The 15,955-nt window shown below is 36.4% G+C and overlaps 1 protein-coding gene across 1 annotated transcript; it reads right to left on the bottom strand.

Moving 5' to 3' along the window:
• Positions 1 to 14,216: 14,216 nt before the first annotated feature.
• Positions 14,217 to 15,119, bottom strand: LOC118763096 (SCAN domain-containing protein 3-like). The gene is made up of 2 exons (XM_036502425.1): positions 14,959 to 15,119; positions 14,217 to 14,694 (listed from the first exon to the last, which is right to left on the bottom strand). The coding sequence occupies exons 1-2, from the start codon at positions 15,117 to 15,119 to the stop codon at positions 14,217 to 14,219; spliced, it is 639 nt and encodes a 212-aa protein (XP_036358318.1).
• Between the last annotated feature and the right edge of the window lie 836 nt (positions 15,120 to 15,955).

Genomic DNA, 15,955 nt, shown 5'->3' with positions numbered 1-15,955 from the left:
TGTTATATGTGTTTGTAAGTCCTGGTGTTTTTGTTATGTATTTGTCTGAATATTTTTTATCATGCCTAATGCACCTACTATGATAGGAATTGTTTCTGTTTTCAGATTCCACATTCTAGTTACCTCTATTTCCAGGTCTTTGTATTTTGAGAGTTTCTCCATTTCTTTTAGAGACACGTTGTCATCAGCCGGTATTGATACATCAATTAGAAAGCATTTTTTTCTTCATGATCTCTGACAACTATATCTGGTCTGTTGGCCTTAATTTCTCTATCTGTGTGTATCGGCATATCCCAGAGTATGGTTGCTTTCTCGTTTTCTGTGACCTTTTCTGGTGTGTGCCTATACCATCTTTTTTCTGTTGTTATTCCATAATTTTGGCATAGCTTCCAATGTATGTAGGTTCCAACTCTGTCATGTCTGTGAATATATTCCTTCTTAGCCAGGACTGGGCACCTAGAGATAATATGATTTATTGTTTCTTGTCCATCTCCACATATTCTGGAGTTACTCGTAATATTTTTTTTCATTACATGTTTTTGGTAATTTCTGGTGAGGAGGCTTTGGTCTTGTGCTGCAATTAAAAATCCCTCTGTTTCTGCTTTGAGTCCTGAGCTTCTCAACCATTGCTGGGACTTTTCTTTGTCTATTTCTTTTGCGTTTAGTTTAGTCCAGTATTTACCATGAAGGGGCTTTTCTTGCCATCGTTTTATCATGGTTCGTTGCTGTTCTATTTTTAGTTTGGATTTCATTTGTTTTATAGCTTTTGTTGTTTCTTCATCTTCTTCTTCTTCTTCATGTTTATTAGGTGGTATGATTTCTTGTTTGTATTTGTCAGCTTCCTTAAATACTGAGAACAGTTTTTTTTATTTTGCTCGTGTTTTGCCGCTATCTGGATCAGTTTTCCTTCCTTCTGAAGTAGATATTTTTGCAGTCCTATGGTGGTTATTTTATAGTAGTTTTCCAGCTGTATAAGGCCTCTACCACCTTCTATACGTTGTATATATAGTCTTTCTATGTCAGATTTTGGGTGATGCATCCTAGATCCTGTCATTATTTTTCTTGTTTTCCTATCTATTTTGGTCAGTTCATTTCGTGTCCAGTTAAGGATATTGTAGCTGTAACTTATAACTGGGACAGCTAAAGTGTTGATACCTATTATCTTGTTTTTAGCATTGAGCTCTGTGTTTAGTATTGATCTAACTCGTCTATGATATTCTTTTTTTATTTTCTCTTTCATTTGTGTGTGTTGTGTCTTATCTAGTTCATGGATTCCTAAGTATTTGTAAGTTTGGCTTTGGTCTAATTCTTTTATTTCATTGGTTTTATCTAGTGTGATGTTGTTACTCTTAACTAGTTTTCCTCTTTTCATGGTTACTTTGGCGCATTTTTCTAATCCAAATTTCATATCTATTTCTTTGGTAAATCCATGAACTGTCTTTAATAGTGTTTCCAGCTGTTTGTCATTTGCAGCGTATAGTTTTAGGTCATCCATATATAAAAGGTGGCTGATCGTTTTGCCGTAACATTTATATCCGCATCCAGTTCTATTTAGTATATCAGATAGAGGTGACAGTGCCAAGCAGAAAAGGAGTGGAGAGAGCGTGTCTCCCTGGAATATTCCTCTTCTAATGGGGATGTCTTTGGTTTTCATGAGTCCCTCTTTTGTTTGGAGGTGTAGGACTGTTTGCCATTTATTCATAGAGTGCTCTATGAATTTTATGATTGTTGGTGCTACTTTGTTAATGGCTAGTGTTTCGAGGATCCATGTGTGGGGGATGCTATCAAACGCCTTTTTGTAGTCAATCCAGGCCATACTGAGGCCTTTCTTCTTTCTGTGGCTGTCTTCAGTTATGGCTTTATTAATCATTAGTTGATCTTTACAGCCATATGAGCCTTTGCGGCATCCTTTCTGCCCTTCTGGGAACAGTTTGTTTTTGTCCAGGTGCTTGTTCAGCCTTTGTGATATCACTGCAGTAAATGCCTTGAACATAGTAGGGAGGCAGGTTATTGGTCTGTAGTTTTCTGGTTTTTCTGTTTCATTTGATTTGGGAATTAAGATGGTTTTCCCCTTCGTGAGCCATTCAGGCATTGTCTCTGGCTCTGCTAGTACGTTGTTAAAGTTTTCAGCCAGCTTTTTGTGCATTCCTGTTAGATATTTCAACCAGAAGTTGGGGATCTTGTCATGCCCAGGTGCTTTCCAGTTGCTTAGTCTTTGCAGTGCCTGGGTGACCTCTTCAGTTGTTATGGGGGTCCAAAGTTGTTCAGATGCCGAGTTTGTTATTCTGATACTCCTTTTTTTTTGTGGTTCGTTCGCCGACCATATTTCTCCCCAGAATTCTTCCAATTCTTCTGCCGTTGGTGCTGCAGTGACTTCTATTTTATTTTTTCCCAGTTCTTGGTAGAACTTTTTGGGGTTAGATTTGAACTTTTTGTTTTCTTCAAAGAAGCGTTGGCGTTTCTTGTACCGGCGGATCCTTTGTGCTTTGGCAAGGATATCTTGCTTCAGCTTTTCTTTTATTTCAGGCAAATCTTTCTCTGTGATGTTATATTTGCGGAGTATTTTTGTTCTCTTTTTGTTGCTCAGTAGCGTTGATTGTTTGCTGATTTCATTAAGAATCGACAGGTCTTTTCTAATTTTTTTTATTTTGCTTTGGATGTTATTTATCCACAGGGTCTGTTTGGGTGGTGGTACTCCTGTTTGGGCGGGTTTGGGTGAGTATCCAGCTTCTTTTGTGGCTGCAGTGGCTGCTGCGTATATTAGGTTATTTAGCTCAGTGATATCACTTTTTTTTATTCAGTGGCTATCAGTTCAGTGACGGCTAGGTTTATGCTGTTTATAATAAGTGTTGTTATTTTGTTTATTTTGATTCTTGGGAGGTATGGTCGGTGGTCCATTTTGAGCTCTGTGGTTTTCAGTTCTTTGATTATTTTATTTTTTATATTATCATAATCATTAGGCTCCCCTTCGTTGTTTACATCGTGTTTGTTGGGAATGTTGCGTTTGTCTTCGTGTTTTACAGTTTCAGTGTTTATATTATTGGGCATTGTTGTGTGGCTTCTATCTACATTTTCCTGGTGTATGTTTTCTTTTAGGTGTTCTATTTCTATTTCTGATATTTTTTTTGTGTTGAGAATGTATCTTCGTACGTTAGCTAATTTATTAGGGTTCATTGCTGTATCCAAGTCTATATCTCTATTATTTTCCTTCCATATTTTATATGTATGTGTTGTTGTATTTTCATTTTTTGGGTAGAGTACTGCTGTGAAGTATGCGTGTAAGATAGAAATGTATTCCTCACGTGTCCATTTACGTCTTTTGGGTTTTATTTGCGGGACATGAGGTACAACGTCCGGCCCATTATTTTGACGGTCGTCATTTTCGTAGGGTACCGGTCCGTTTATTTCTGTTGTCACATTATTTCGCACGTGTAGTTTTTCGTACATTTTTTGTTGTAAGTTTAATGTACGTACCGCTCGATTGTTATTCTTGGGTTGAATAGTATCGGTGGCATTTAATTTCTTCGTAGTTCCTTTGTACATGGTGTTTGGGGTCGGAGATGATCGTGATGTTCCACGCATGTTTACATGTGTTGCGTTAGAGGCGGAGATGATATCGAGTCAAAATACATCATTTCGTTTCGAAAATAGTAATAAATTTCAATTAGTATTACTTACTCGGATACAGTCCAATTCTTTGTTAGTAAATCTTTGGCTCCATAGGATGTCCTTGTTTTCGATGTTTGTGGATAGATTTCGGAGCTCTGAATTTTCCTTCTTACATCTTAAACGTTCCCGGTGTTCTCTCTTAAACGTCCCCGGTGTTCTCTTCTTAAACGTCCCCGTTTATTATTATTATTATTATTATTACTTTTTTTTTTCTTCTTTCAAATTTGCTTCCATTTCTTGCCGAGTGTCTTCCCGACTCCTAGGGCAAAGCAACTCATAGTATACATTGGTAGGCCATTAAACCAAACTCAGTATATATTATTATATTATTATTATTATATTATTATTATTATATTATTATTATTATTATTATTATCATTATTATTATTATTATTATTATTATCATTATTATTATATTATTATTATTATTATTATTATTATTATTATTATTATTATTATTATATTATTATTATTATTATTATTATATGTTTGACTTTTGCTTTATATTTGTACAAGTTGGCTCCAAGTCTCACCGGAGACCTCAAGAGACAAAGGTTGAAAGTTCACGTTGTTGTTATGCCTAGTGTGCCATATATTTGGTTGTTTTTTGTGTTGTACTGGTGGATGTCTAAAAAAAATGTTTGTTTTAAACCTTGAGATTACATAGAAAGTATTTTGCGTAGGATATGAGCAGTTCCCATGAGCACTATCTTTTGAATTTCTGCCATTTTTGGGTTTCCTGGTATCTGAGTTAGGTAGCTATCAGCCCCTTTTGCTATCATTCCCAGGGCACCTATGACAATAGGTATTGTTTTAGTCTTCAGGTTCCACATTTTGCTGATTTCTATTTCAAGATCTTTATATTTGCTCAGTTTTTGGTAGGTCTTGACAGATACGTTTATATCGATTGGGACAGTCATATCAATGAGGAGGCATGTTCTTTGTTTGAAGTCTTTCAATATGATGTCTGGCCTATTTGCATCTATCTTTCTATCAGTTTGAATGGTGAAGTTCCAGAGGAGTGAGATGTGGTCATTTTCAAGCACTGGGGGTGGTTTGTGTTCCCACCAGTTTTTTTCATGGGCAAATCCAGGTTTTTGCAGATTACCCAGTGAATATATTGTGCAGTTCTATCATGCCTGTTGAGATACTCTGTAGGCGCTAGAAGACTGCACTTGGAGACCACATGATCAATGGTTTCATTTTGTTGCTGGCATACACGACACGTTGGACTGCTGCCAATATTTAATATGTTGGCCTGGTAGTTTCTTGTCGGTAGGCATTGATCTTGAGCTGCTATGATAAACCCCTCTGTTTCGGATTTTAAGCCAGAGGCCATTAGCCATTGATGGATCAGGGCTTTGTCAACATCTGCATTATTCACTCTCTTTGGGTATTTGCGATAGAGAGGTTTTTCTTGCCATTTATCATTCAGAATATCTAAGGCCGCAGATTTAGCACGGGTTTTCATGCGCTTAGCTTTTTCTGTGCCTGTTTCTTGTATGTCTATCTCTAATTCCGAAATTTGTTGTATTCGGAATTCACTTAGATATTCCTTTGCCTGTTTTGTTACTGAGTATGATACTTTCTTGTTTTCATGTTTTGAGACAAGTTTTAAAATCCAGTCCTCAGAGTTTTTCAGGTAGGTGTCTAGGCCAATTGTAGCAATCTTCATTGTTATTGCCAGTTGTAAAAGTCCACAGCCTCCCTCTTCTCTTGGCAGATAAAGTCGTTCTGTATCTGCCTTAGGGTGGTGCATTCAATGCATTGTCAACAGTTTTCGTATTTTTCTGTCAAGATTACATATTTCAGTAATTGACCAGTAAACGATATTGAAACTGTAAGTCACGACTGGTATGGCTAATGCATTGATCGCTTCGATCCTGTTTCTCGCATTCAGCTCTGTCTTGAGTATTGCTCTTACTCTGCGATAACATTCTCTCCTGATCCTTTCCTTCATCTCTGAATGCCTTATTCCGTCTCCTTCAATTATCCCTAGATACTTGTAGTTCTCCGCTGGGTCTAATTCTTTTATGACATTCTGCTGGTCAAGGTTAACGTTAGATGTCTCTGTCATTTTTCCTTTGATAACGGTAGCTTTTGCACACTTATCGAGGCCAAATTGCATTCTGATGTCATCACTGAATTGTTTGACAATCGCTAGTAAGCCCTTGATTTGTTGGTCATTTTTTGCAAAGAGCTTTAAATCATCCATGTAAATGAGATGATTTATATTTTTATCAAACATTTTATATCCGTACTGCGCGTCATTGAGCAGTTTTGAGAGAGGTATTAAGGCTAAACAAAAGAGGAGTGGTGATAGTGAGTCACCCTGGAAAATGCCACATGAAATTTTTACATCACCAGCATTTAGAGATTCATTGTCGCTGTTCAAAGTTAGTGTGGTTCTTCATGATCTCATACTTACAGACAAAAAGTTTTGCAGAGTAGGTGCTATCTTATACATTTCTAGGCATTTCTTAATCCAGCTATGTGGTAGGCTATCAAAAGCCTTTTTATAGTCTATCCAAGCTATTGATAAGTTTTTGTGTCGTTTGTGACAATCTTCTAAGATCATCTTATTGATGAGTAGTTGATCTTTACAACCGTAGGATCCACGTTTACGTCCTTTCTGTTCATTAGGGAATATGCTGCTGTCTGTCAAAAAACTATAGGTATATTCCGTCAGGACAGATGTTAGTATTTTATACATAGTTGTTAAGCAGGTTATGGGTCTATAGTTTTTTGGTTCATTTGTTACTTCACTTTTTGGAAGCAGGAATGTTAACCCATTAACTAGCCAAGGAGGCATTCTACTAGAGTGTTGCAAAACATCATTGTAAAGTTGTTAGCAGTTCATTATTATTATTATTATTATTATTATTATTATTATTATTATTATTATTATTATTATTATTATTATTATTATTATTATTATTATTATTATTATTATTATTATTATTATTATTATTATTATTATTATTATTATTATTATTATTATTATCAATTTTATTATTATTAAAGCAGCGAGAGTACGCCGGGAAAATGCCTAGCGGCATTTCGTCTTGCTGCACGTTCAAATTCTGCCGAGGTCAACATTGCCTTTCATCCTTTCGGGGTCAATAAATTAAGTACCAGTGAAACACTGGGGTCGATGTAATCAGCTAGTTCCAGGCCTTGTGCTTATTGTTAAAAGGATTAATATTATTATTATTTATAATATTTAGCAGAAGTAACAGAATGACTGAAAGGCCGAGAATTCCGTTCGTTTGGCACTTATCAAAGTTTGGTAAGTGCCAACGTACGAAACTCTCGGCCCTTGAGTCACTCTGTTGGTTTTACTAAAAATTAATAATACAAAAATATATATACTCATATTTTTGAGTTCTGTTTTTCCTGTTTGCATAACCAAACACACACACACACACACACACACACACACACACACACACACACACACACACACATATATATATATATATATATATATATATATATATATATGTATATGTATGTATGTATGTGTGTATGTATGTATGTAAGTATGTATGTATGTATGTATGTATGTATGTATGTATGTATGTATGTATGTATGTATGTACGAGTGAGTGAACAAATATATTTAACTAGCGGAACCCGTGAATATTTCACAGAAGTAATGGTAAACCTATTGGGTTATTTCTAAAAACTTTATCCCCAAAAACCTGAAAGCGTAGCCTGTGTTGTATAAGTATGGACATATAGTCGCTCATCTGCTACTCATTAAAAGGTAAAAGAAATTGGAATACGAAGATTACTTAATGCACTTTATTTATACACTTTATATACTTTACGTACAATTTTATAGACTTAATACAAAACACTTATAAAATAAATATGCACTTTTAATTTCCCCATAAAAAGTATATTCTGTACATATGATACAAACTTTAGTTAAATTGCATATATCTGCGACATAAATAAGTGTGAATATTTCATGAAATTGCACTTATGCATGTGCGTTAAGCAATAGGTAATATAAAAACTTAATTAAATTTTTTTTAAATACACTTTTTACTATCCAATCAGTACGACCACCACCACCACCACCATCATCATCTCTCTCTCTCCCACTTCTCTCTTTCCCCTCTTTCTTTCCCCCTCTCTCTCTCCCGCTTCTCTCTCCTCTCTTTCTCCCCCTCTCTCTCCCCTTCTCTCTTTCCCTTTCTTTAACCTTACCATCAGAACATCACCCCTCTGCTACAATTATTACGTTCCTCCTGCCTCACATCATGGAGGCTTTTTTCTCTCTTTCTCCCTCATTCTGTCTCACTCTTCGCCTTATTCTCTTTTTCTCTTTCCTTGTTCTTTCTCCTCTCTTTCAATTCAATTAATCACCTGAAAGAGTTATAATTCTGCCCCCTCTCTTTCTCTCTTCCTCCTTTCTTTCTCCCTCTTTTCTACAATCACGTGAAAGCGTTACCTATGGGCTAAGTAATGCACGTGGCCTCGTAGGACACGTCCATACTCTTCGGAATATGGTTAGGTCCCTATGGGGAAGGGAATTATAGAAACAATCATATGAAAGGCAATTATTCTTTGTATCAAGAGAATCATAGACATCAAGAGAAAGCACAGAGAAACACAGAAATGCACACGTAATGTTTCTTATTGCTTAGGTTCTATTAACAGTATTTTTGTAAGCAAAAGTATCAGGATAGAAATGATTGAGACCCAGATTAAATGCCTTTCAAGTGTTTAGTTTCGTTCGTCTTGCGGCTTATTGCATCTATACAGCACCAAAAATTGAGGTTATGACATTTTTGCTATTCACAGAGGAATTAATCGACTCGTACAGAGTTTAAGTCTTCAGCGTTCACCATAGCTATTACACATAAGCCAAGTCTTTTCAAGAATTTATTTTAGTTGCTTGTTATTACGAGTGTGCTAATGTTCTAGCAGCGAGGGACTAGCGAATATCTTAATTAGATCTCTTCTTGAATTATTTGTAACACAGCCAGGCTTGAAACTAAGAAAAAGCATATAAAACAAATTAATAAATACATTTCTCGTTAGGCACAAAGCATTATTCTCCAAGACAATTGCGTTGATTGCCTCTCTTTCACAAGGGTTGCATAATGAAAGTAAATTGTTTTCACTAGTATTTAAAACCCCCAAAGTCAATCGGGCCACAAGCAGCCTACTGATTATTTTACGGTGCTCAGCAAAATAGGAAAGAAATGATTGTGTATTTATTCTGATATTAGTACTTAATCACATGTGTTTTGCAGAAAGACTTGAATCGAAACCAGAGTTTGATTGAGGGTTAACAAATCTCCCAGCATCATCATATGTGGTCCGTTGATAGGACACTATGACTGTCCACGTGAAATGTTGTCACTGGTGTTTGTCCTCAGTTACTGTGCTTCAGCTGTCAGTATCGATAGTCAATCACTTTATGTTATGATTCCTCATATCTTTGTGTCTTAGACGCGTCGTGGGGAAAGGGCTTCTCTGAATTCTCGTACCATAAGACAACTATGAGTGGAATATTTACTGTTGCGATCTGGTTTCATCCATTCTTTGGTCATACCCAAACCAGCAGAAGTTTTCTGGCACCCGAATCTCTTCCCTACCCTAAAACTTGATTTTCATTTGCATGTCGATGTTTCTGACTTTGTCTTCCCATGTAATATTTATGATAAATTTCAGATACTCACCATGAATGCATGCCTTTGGTTTCACATATCTGTACTATATCTTCATTATCTCCGATCTATATAATAAGGTGTATAATAGTAATGTTCGGTACACTTTGCTCTTTATTTAGTCCGACACGTTTGTTGTTACATATTCACTTTCTCAACTTTCTGAAAGCCAGCCATACTGGCCTTGCTCACCTAGTCATCAAGGTCGCCACTGAACCTATAATCACTTCTAGTTTGCTTTCACCAGATTCTGTCCTTCATTTACGATGGGCTCAAGATGTGCCAAATGGCTTGAGTCAGGGCTGAGATGATAAAGAACCTTAGTCTTTCGAGTATATACATTTTCCCGCTTAATCTTATGGTAGAACCCTTAGAAACATCTATCAAGTTCTGTATGTCCTCTATACTACGAGCGACACGAGTACAATAATCAACAAAGAGCATTTTCTCACTAACACATGTGTGGCCTTCGTCTGACTTTTGATGAGTTATACTATAAGAAGGTTACCATCAGGCCTTATCTTTATGTATATGCATTAAATTGAATTGCAGAATACCTCCCTGAACATCACTGATGAATAATAAGACTGATGCAGGCATTCCTGTTTGGCTCTCACTGTAATATCCAACTGAGCGTGTCTGGAGAGGTTAACTGTATCCTCCGTCTTGGGTGTGGGGTCTTTTTTGCACGAGTGAACATTTTTGTGTATCCGAACCTTTTAAGTACCTACGGTAAGCACGACCAGTTTACTGCGTGGCATGCCTTTATAATTCTGGTAGTATCTCGTTCATACCTAATGCTTACCTTAGAGGGATCAGCCAGTAACCAATACCTACTCTACTCTTGAAAGACTGGTTAAAAGCCAAGTAAGAACATAAGGAGCAGAAACTAGATATTGTAATACATTTCTCATAAAAATGGATTTCACACACGCTGCATTGTCATGTGATGGTCATTATTCAGTTTTACACTACTATATGTATCAAAGGCGTACAACGCCTGTTTCTACTCCACATATTTCTTCTGTATTTATTGGCGGGGAACCACAATATCAGTAATGTTTCTTTCTCTTCTGAATCTGCATTTAGTTTCATGTAGGATCTCTACTGTGACTTTCTCATTCAATCTCTTGAACGATGCTCTTGCGAAGATCTCCCTGACTATAGCAAGTAAGAAGATTCTTTGGTACTTCAAGCATTCATTCGGAATATAGGAACGATATAGGTATCTTTCAACTTTTGTGGGACGTTGCCAATCTCTCATTATTTCAGTATCAACTAATGGAAACATATAATGAGTAAATCTTCTCAATTTTTCCACACTTCTGGTGGAATCCCGTTCGCAGCTGACACCTTTCTATCTGAGAGTGACCTGGTTACGACCAACGTATTCTTTACGCTTAAAAGAATGGTGAAAAGCAAGGTAAGCTCCGGTAATATTTGAACTTGAAGCGTAGAGAGTAAAACCTAAATACTATTATACCTCTCTTATAAAGACAAAATACCTTACGTACACTAGCACATGCTCACATGTTTCATAGTTATTTGAATTATATTCTGAATATATCTGGTAATATTTTATTCATTTCATACAGCTGAATTAAAGTCAACTTCAGCAGGCGTCACATATGCAGCTGTTGTGAATGATTCAGCCCTTCCTTCCAAAATGCACTAAAAACGTTTGAAAAAAAATTCCACTTTTAAACGATTTGGAGTGCACTAACAGCCACTTTTTTTCCGTCAAGGGCACATATACCCCAGTATTAGACTATTTTCTTTAGTCAATACACGGTAATCCTTTATAAGCTTTAAGCTTATGGTTATTATTATTATTGTTATTTAGAGAATTGTCAATCGTCACCGCTTCTCCATTTAACGCAGAAACCGCATGTTTGGCTGTTTAAAAACACTATGAAGTTATAGGTCTTAAATTTAACGGGAAGTAACGAGAGAGTAGGTTGATATAATCGGTTAGCGTACTTATCGCGAATATAAGAGTTGAGGGTTTGTTTCCCGTGCGCACTAGCACCGATTTTTTTCCGTCGAGGGGTGCGGTGGAGGGATAATAAGCTTCAAATTAAACTATTTCCTTTAACCAATACACGGTGATCACTTTTAAGCTTATTATTATTTTGAGATGCGTGGCACTTTGGGCGAATGTATTCTACTATAGCCTCGAGCCGACCAAAGCCTTGTGAGTGGATTCGGTAGATGGAAACTGAAAGAAGCCCGTCGTATATATATATATATATATATATATATATATATATATATATATATATATATATATATATATGTGTGTGTGTGTGTGTGTGTGTGTCTATGTGTGTGTGTGTGTGCCTGTGTGTGTGTGTGTCTGTGTGTCTCTGAGTGTGTCCACTATCGCTTGACAACCGATGCTGGTGTGTGTATGTTCTGGATATGACCTTAAACTATATCCAATAGTGGGACTCTGGTTCGAGAGTTCCATGGTTTTTGAGGAATATAGAATCACCTATTAGTCACCATTGTTCCGAGGCATACCTTAACATAGAGCATTAGTACCTGTCAGGTTCCCAGCTATGGGTTTAACTAGCATATGAAATGACAATCCTTGTGAGCGAATGGCGCAGAATTACCCATTTTTGGTGTCAGGACACGCAATAAAACCACCGGGAGTGGGTGGTTGTAGCTCTTGTTATAGCAGCCTTCTAAGAGAGAGACACTTTGATGTAAAACCTGCAGTTTCATGTCATATCTGGTCATATCGTTTCGGCTTGTCACTAGGTACTAAACGCGGAGACTCAGAGAGTGGTAATCGAATTGTACAAGCGTTTATCGCTATAATCCAATGACGCACGGACGTCTCTTAATGGTGACCTCATTTGTCATCCATCAACAGAAAGTCCTGTGGCGATGGAAGAGTGGCGACGTGTGTAGACCTAATCGTTTGGACGCGTACACTAAGTTACAACTTTCATCTGTTACCTAAGCTTCAAACTGAATAGTCGTCTGAGAGGTCATGAGCGGAAAGTCAGAAATGCCATTGACAACGAAGAAACACAAGGAGACGGCAATCATCTGTGATAATAGAGCAACTACATTGTTTTTGTAAAGATCAAGTTGTTTGGGAGAATCGCCTATTAGTTTGTTCAACCGGACCGAGCGGAGAAACTCAAAGTCCCAATTAATATGATATTTACAATAAATTTGATAACTAGCAGTATACAGAAACACCATCAGTTAAATACTCAGCTGTTATTCTTGAAATTGCTTTAAAATATGTCCGTCTGTTTGTCTATCTTTCTGTCGATCTGTCCGTCTGTCTATCTATCTATCTATCTATCTATCTATCTATCTATCTATCTATCTATCTATCTATCTATCTATCTATCTATCTATCTATCTATCTATCTATCTATCTATCTATCTATCTATCTATCGATCGATCGATCGACCTGTCTGCCTCTCTGTATGTTTGTGTGTTTGCCGACCTGTCTATGTACGTTTTCTATTAATTCTCTTCAATATAGTTCAATCGATGTTGACTTCTCTCAAAGTCAGTACACAATGCACAATAGAAATGTAGAAGTTTATATAGTTTCATTTTTTTTTAGGACTTGGCACGGTTATCGTTTCAACTTACAAGAGGTTGAAACAATCATAGTAATATGTCTTAAATAAAGACTATCTACCTACCCACCTACCTACCTACCTACTTACCTACCTACCTACCTACCTACCTACCTACCTACCTACCTACCTCCTTCCCTCTATCCCTCCACCCTAACTACTTACTTATCTATCTATCTATCTATCTATCTATCTATCTATCTATCTATCTATCTATCTATCTATCTATCTATCTATCTTTCTACTTTTCTACTCAACTATTTCTTTCTAACTACCTCATTCGCTTCTTTTTACCCATGTATGTATGTATGTATGTATGTATGTATGTATGTATGTATGTATGTATGTATGTATGTAAGTATGGATGGATGGATGGATGAGTGCATGCATGCAATCAGATAGGTAACCTGAAAGGCAGAAAAATATATGTGTGCGCACATGCATGTGTGTGTGTGTGTATGCGCGCGCGCGCGTTTGTGTATGTGTGTGTACACATGCACATGCGAGCTCACATACATTTTTTTCGTTTGCCTAATCAAACAATCTCAAACATAATCTGAATACTTAATACACTAAAACAATATTATGAACATCTAATACTTTATGCATCAAAATAGAAACAAATCATTTATAACAGGGGTGGCCAAACTTACTTAAAGTAAGAGCCACATTCGATAAAGTCCAGATAAACTGGACTTCGATAAAGTCCAGATGTTTGAGAGTCGCAAGACATAAAAAAAACTTTATACATGTTTTTGTCTCATACACTTTTTGTTCCAAAAATTATATATATATATATATATATATATATATGTATATATATATATATATATATATACATGAAGAAATGTATGTATGCAATAATATTTACTCATATATACACTTTTTTAAACTGTTAATCTGTATAAATTTCAGTAGTCACGAAATACATATATACCAATGTTTTCAAAATCTTGACTGATGATTGTTTTAACTATATTGAGCATATTTAATATGGTAATGAACTACGGGAACTTTTAAGAAAAATTTGCATTTCAGTAATATAAAATTAGATTGCCAAAAATAACGCTAAAAAGGGGAAAAAATTATACTTTTAATCATATTTATTTGTCTTAGAATATATCTGGTCAAAGCACAGAGGAATGACAAACAGACAATGCTACAAATATCGGGCTATTAATACCGCTATTTACTGCTAGTAGAGGTCTTGTGGGTCCCCATCTTGGCTGTGAGTTGTTGAAAATCTGGCTATGTTGTCAAAGCTATACGAATTAGATACGTCAGGTGTTGGTTTGTAAAGATTGCACGGTGCTTCGACTTCACAAATTTCATTACAGAGTACAGTGATTCACAACAGTATGTTGTGCTGAAAATTGAGATGAGTCGCACACCAGTTTTCTTCAGTTTAGGATATTTTATTTGTGGAACTTGTTTCCAGAACTCAGTTGAAGGCTGGGATTTATGGATCATCTTTAGACCCAAGTCCTCCTGTAATTCCATTACTTCCATTTTCAAAGCAAATGATTTCGTAACCAGAGGTTCCAAAATTGGACATCCATTAACCACGTCAATCATAAATGGATTTACAAGAAAGGCGAAGCAGGGCTTCAACTTCCGCAAGTCATGGAACCTGGGTAGGAAATTATCAAGCAGTCCTTGTAATTTATCTTTGTGTTCTTCTACTTTGTAGTCTTTTATTTCAATATCAGGGAATATATTTACTATCCTACTGAGATTGGGAAATGACTGAAGTTTCTGACAAAATGTCTCTTTGAAAAATTCTTATTTTATTCTGAAAGTTGAAAATTGTCTAAGTAAGATCAGAAACAATCTTATTCTTCCCTGGAGTGCCAAGTTGAGAGTTTGTAGATGATTCATTATACCAGTAAGGAACATCAGATCTTGCATCCATTCATTCTTTTCCAGTTGAGGATAGGATATTTTCTTTTCTTTAAGAAAAGTAATAATAGGCTCCAACAGATTAACAAACCTACTCAAGACATTGCTGGTTGACAGCCACCTCACAATGCAGTAGAAAGAGACATCACTAAGTTTATCTTCAAGCTCTAGTTCTTCAATAAAATTTCTGAACTGTCGGTGCGTTTTCCCATTTAAGCGTATGAAATTGACAATTTCAATGACAAATTTCATAACATCTTCGTACTTGAAGCATCTGGCTGTCAGGTGTTCACGATGAATAATGCAATGAACAGAAAGAAACTCATAAGTGCAATTAATCCTACGTTTTTCCCACCATTACAGGTGTTCCATCTGTTGCAACATTGACGAGTTTATTCGTTGGAACATCAGAATTTGTTAAGGTTCTGTCAAGCGCATTTTTAATGTCAACACAAAGAGTTGTTTCTTTTAATGCTACTAAGTCCAACATATCTTCTTTCACAGTTACATCAGAGGAAATATAACGAATAAATACTACCAGTTGTGGGTTGTCTTGTAGGTCTGTTGATTCATCAAGAGCCAAGCTGAATGCAAGAGAATTTTTAAATCATTTTGCATTTTGCCTGCAACATCAGCACTGATCTGAGAGATAAACCTCTCTGTAGTGTGGCACTCATAGCTTCTGATCTTATTGTTTTGTCTTGGTATAAAAGATGGGCTACAGCAAATATTCTGTTCAATACCACAGATTTGCTTGTCAGTTGTTTGACCTTAACCAGTTGAGCATGTCCCTTAGTGGTTGACGATATGTACATCTCTGATCATGAGCAGAAGTAGTGGGGGAGCATCATAGCCTCGTATTGAGAGGGATTCTTTGGGGTTTGAATAATTCACTTCTGGAAACATGGGTGTTTTGTTCAATATCCTTAAACAACCCTTATTCAGGGACCTTTTGAGCGGGATGGGTTGCTCGACCAAAAGAAAATTCTAACTGGGCCCCACCTGCAAGGTATGTGCTGTTTATCTTGATATGAGACTACCATGTCGCGCACATATGGTTATGATGCATGTGCCTAGTGTACACTTAT

This window comes from Octopus sinensis, linkage group LG1 (genome assembly GCF_006345805.1).
Source record: "Octopus sinensis linkage group LG1, ASM634580v1, whole genome shotgun sequence".
Lineage (NCBI taxonomy): Eukaryota > Metazoa > Mollusca > Cephalopoda > Octopoda > Octopodidae > Octopus > Octopus sinensis.
The sequence above is the reverse complement of the archived record's forward strand: the minus strand, read 5'-3'. Positions and strand labels throughout refer to the sequence as shown.

Coding starts and splice junctions, on each gene's coding strand:
- LOC118763096 (XM_036502425.1), bottom strand. CDS start 15,119: ATGAAATTTGTCATTGAAATTGTCAATTTCATACGCTTAAATGGGAAA. Junction 14,695..14,958: donor ACCAGCAATGTCTTGAGTAG/GTTTGTTAATCT, acceptor CAATCTCAGTAG/GATAGTAAATATATTCCCTG.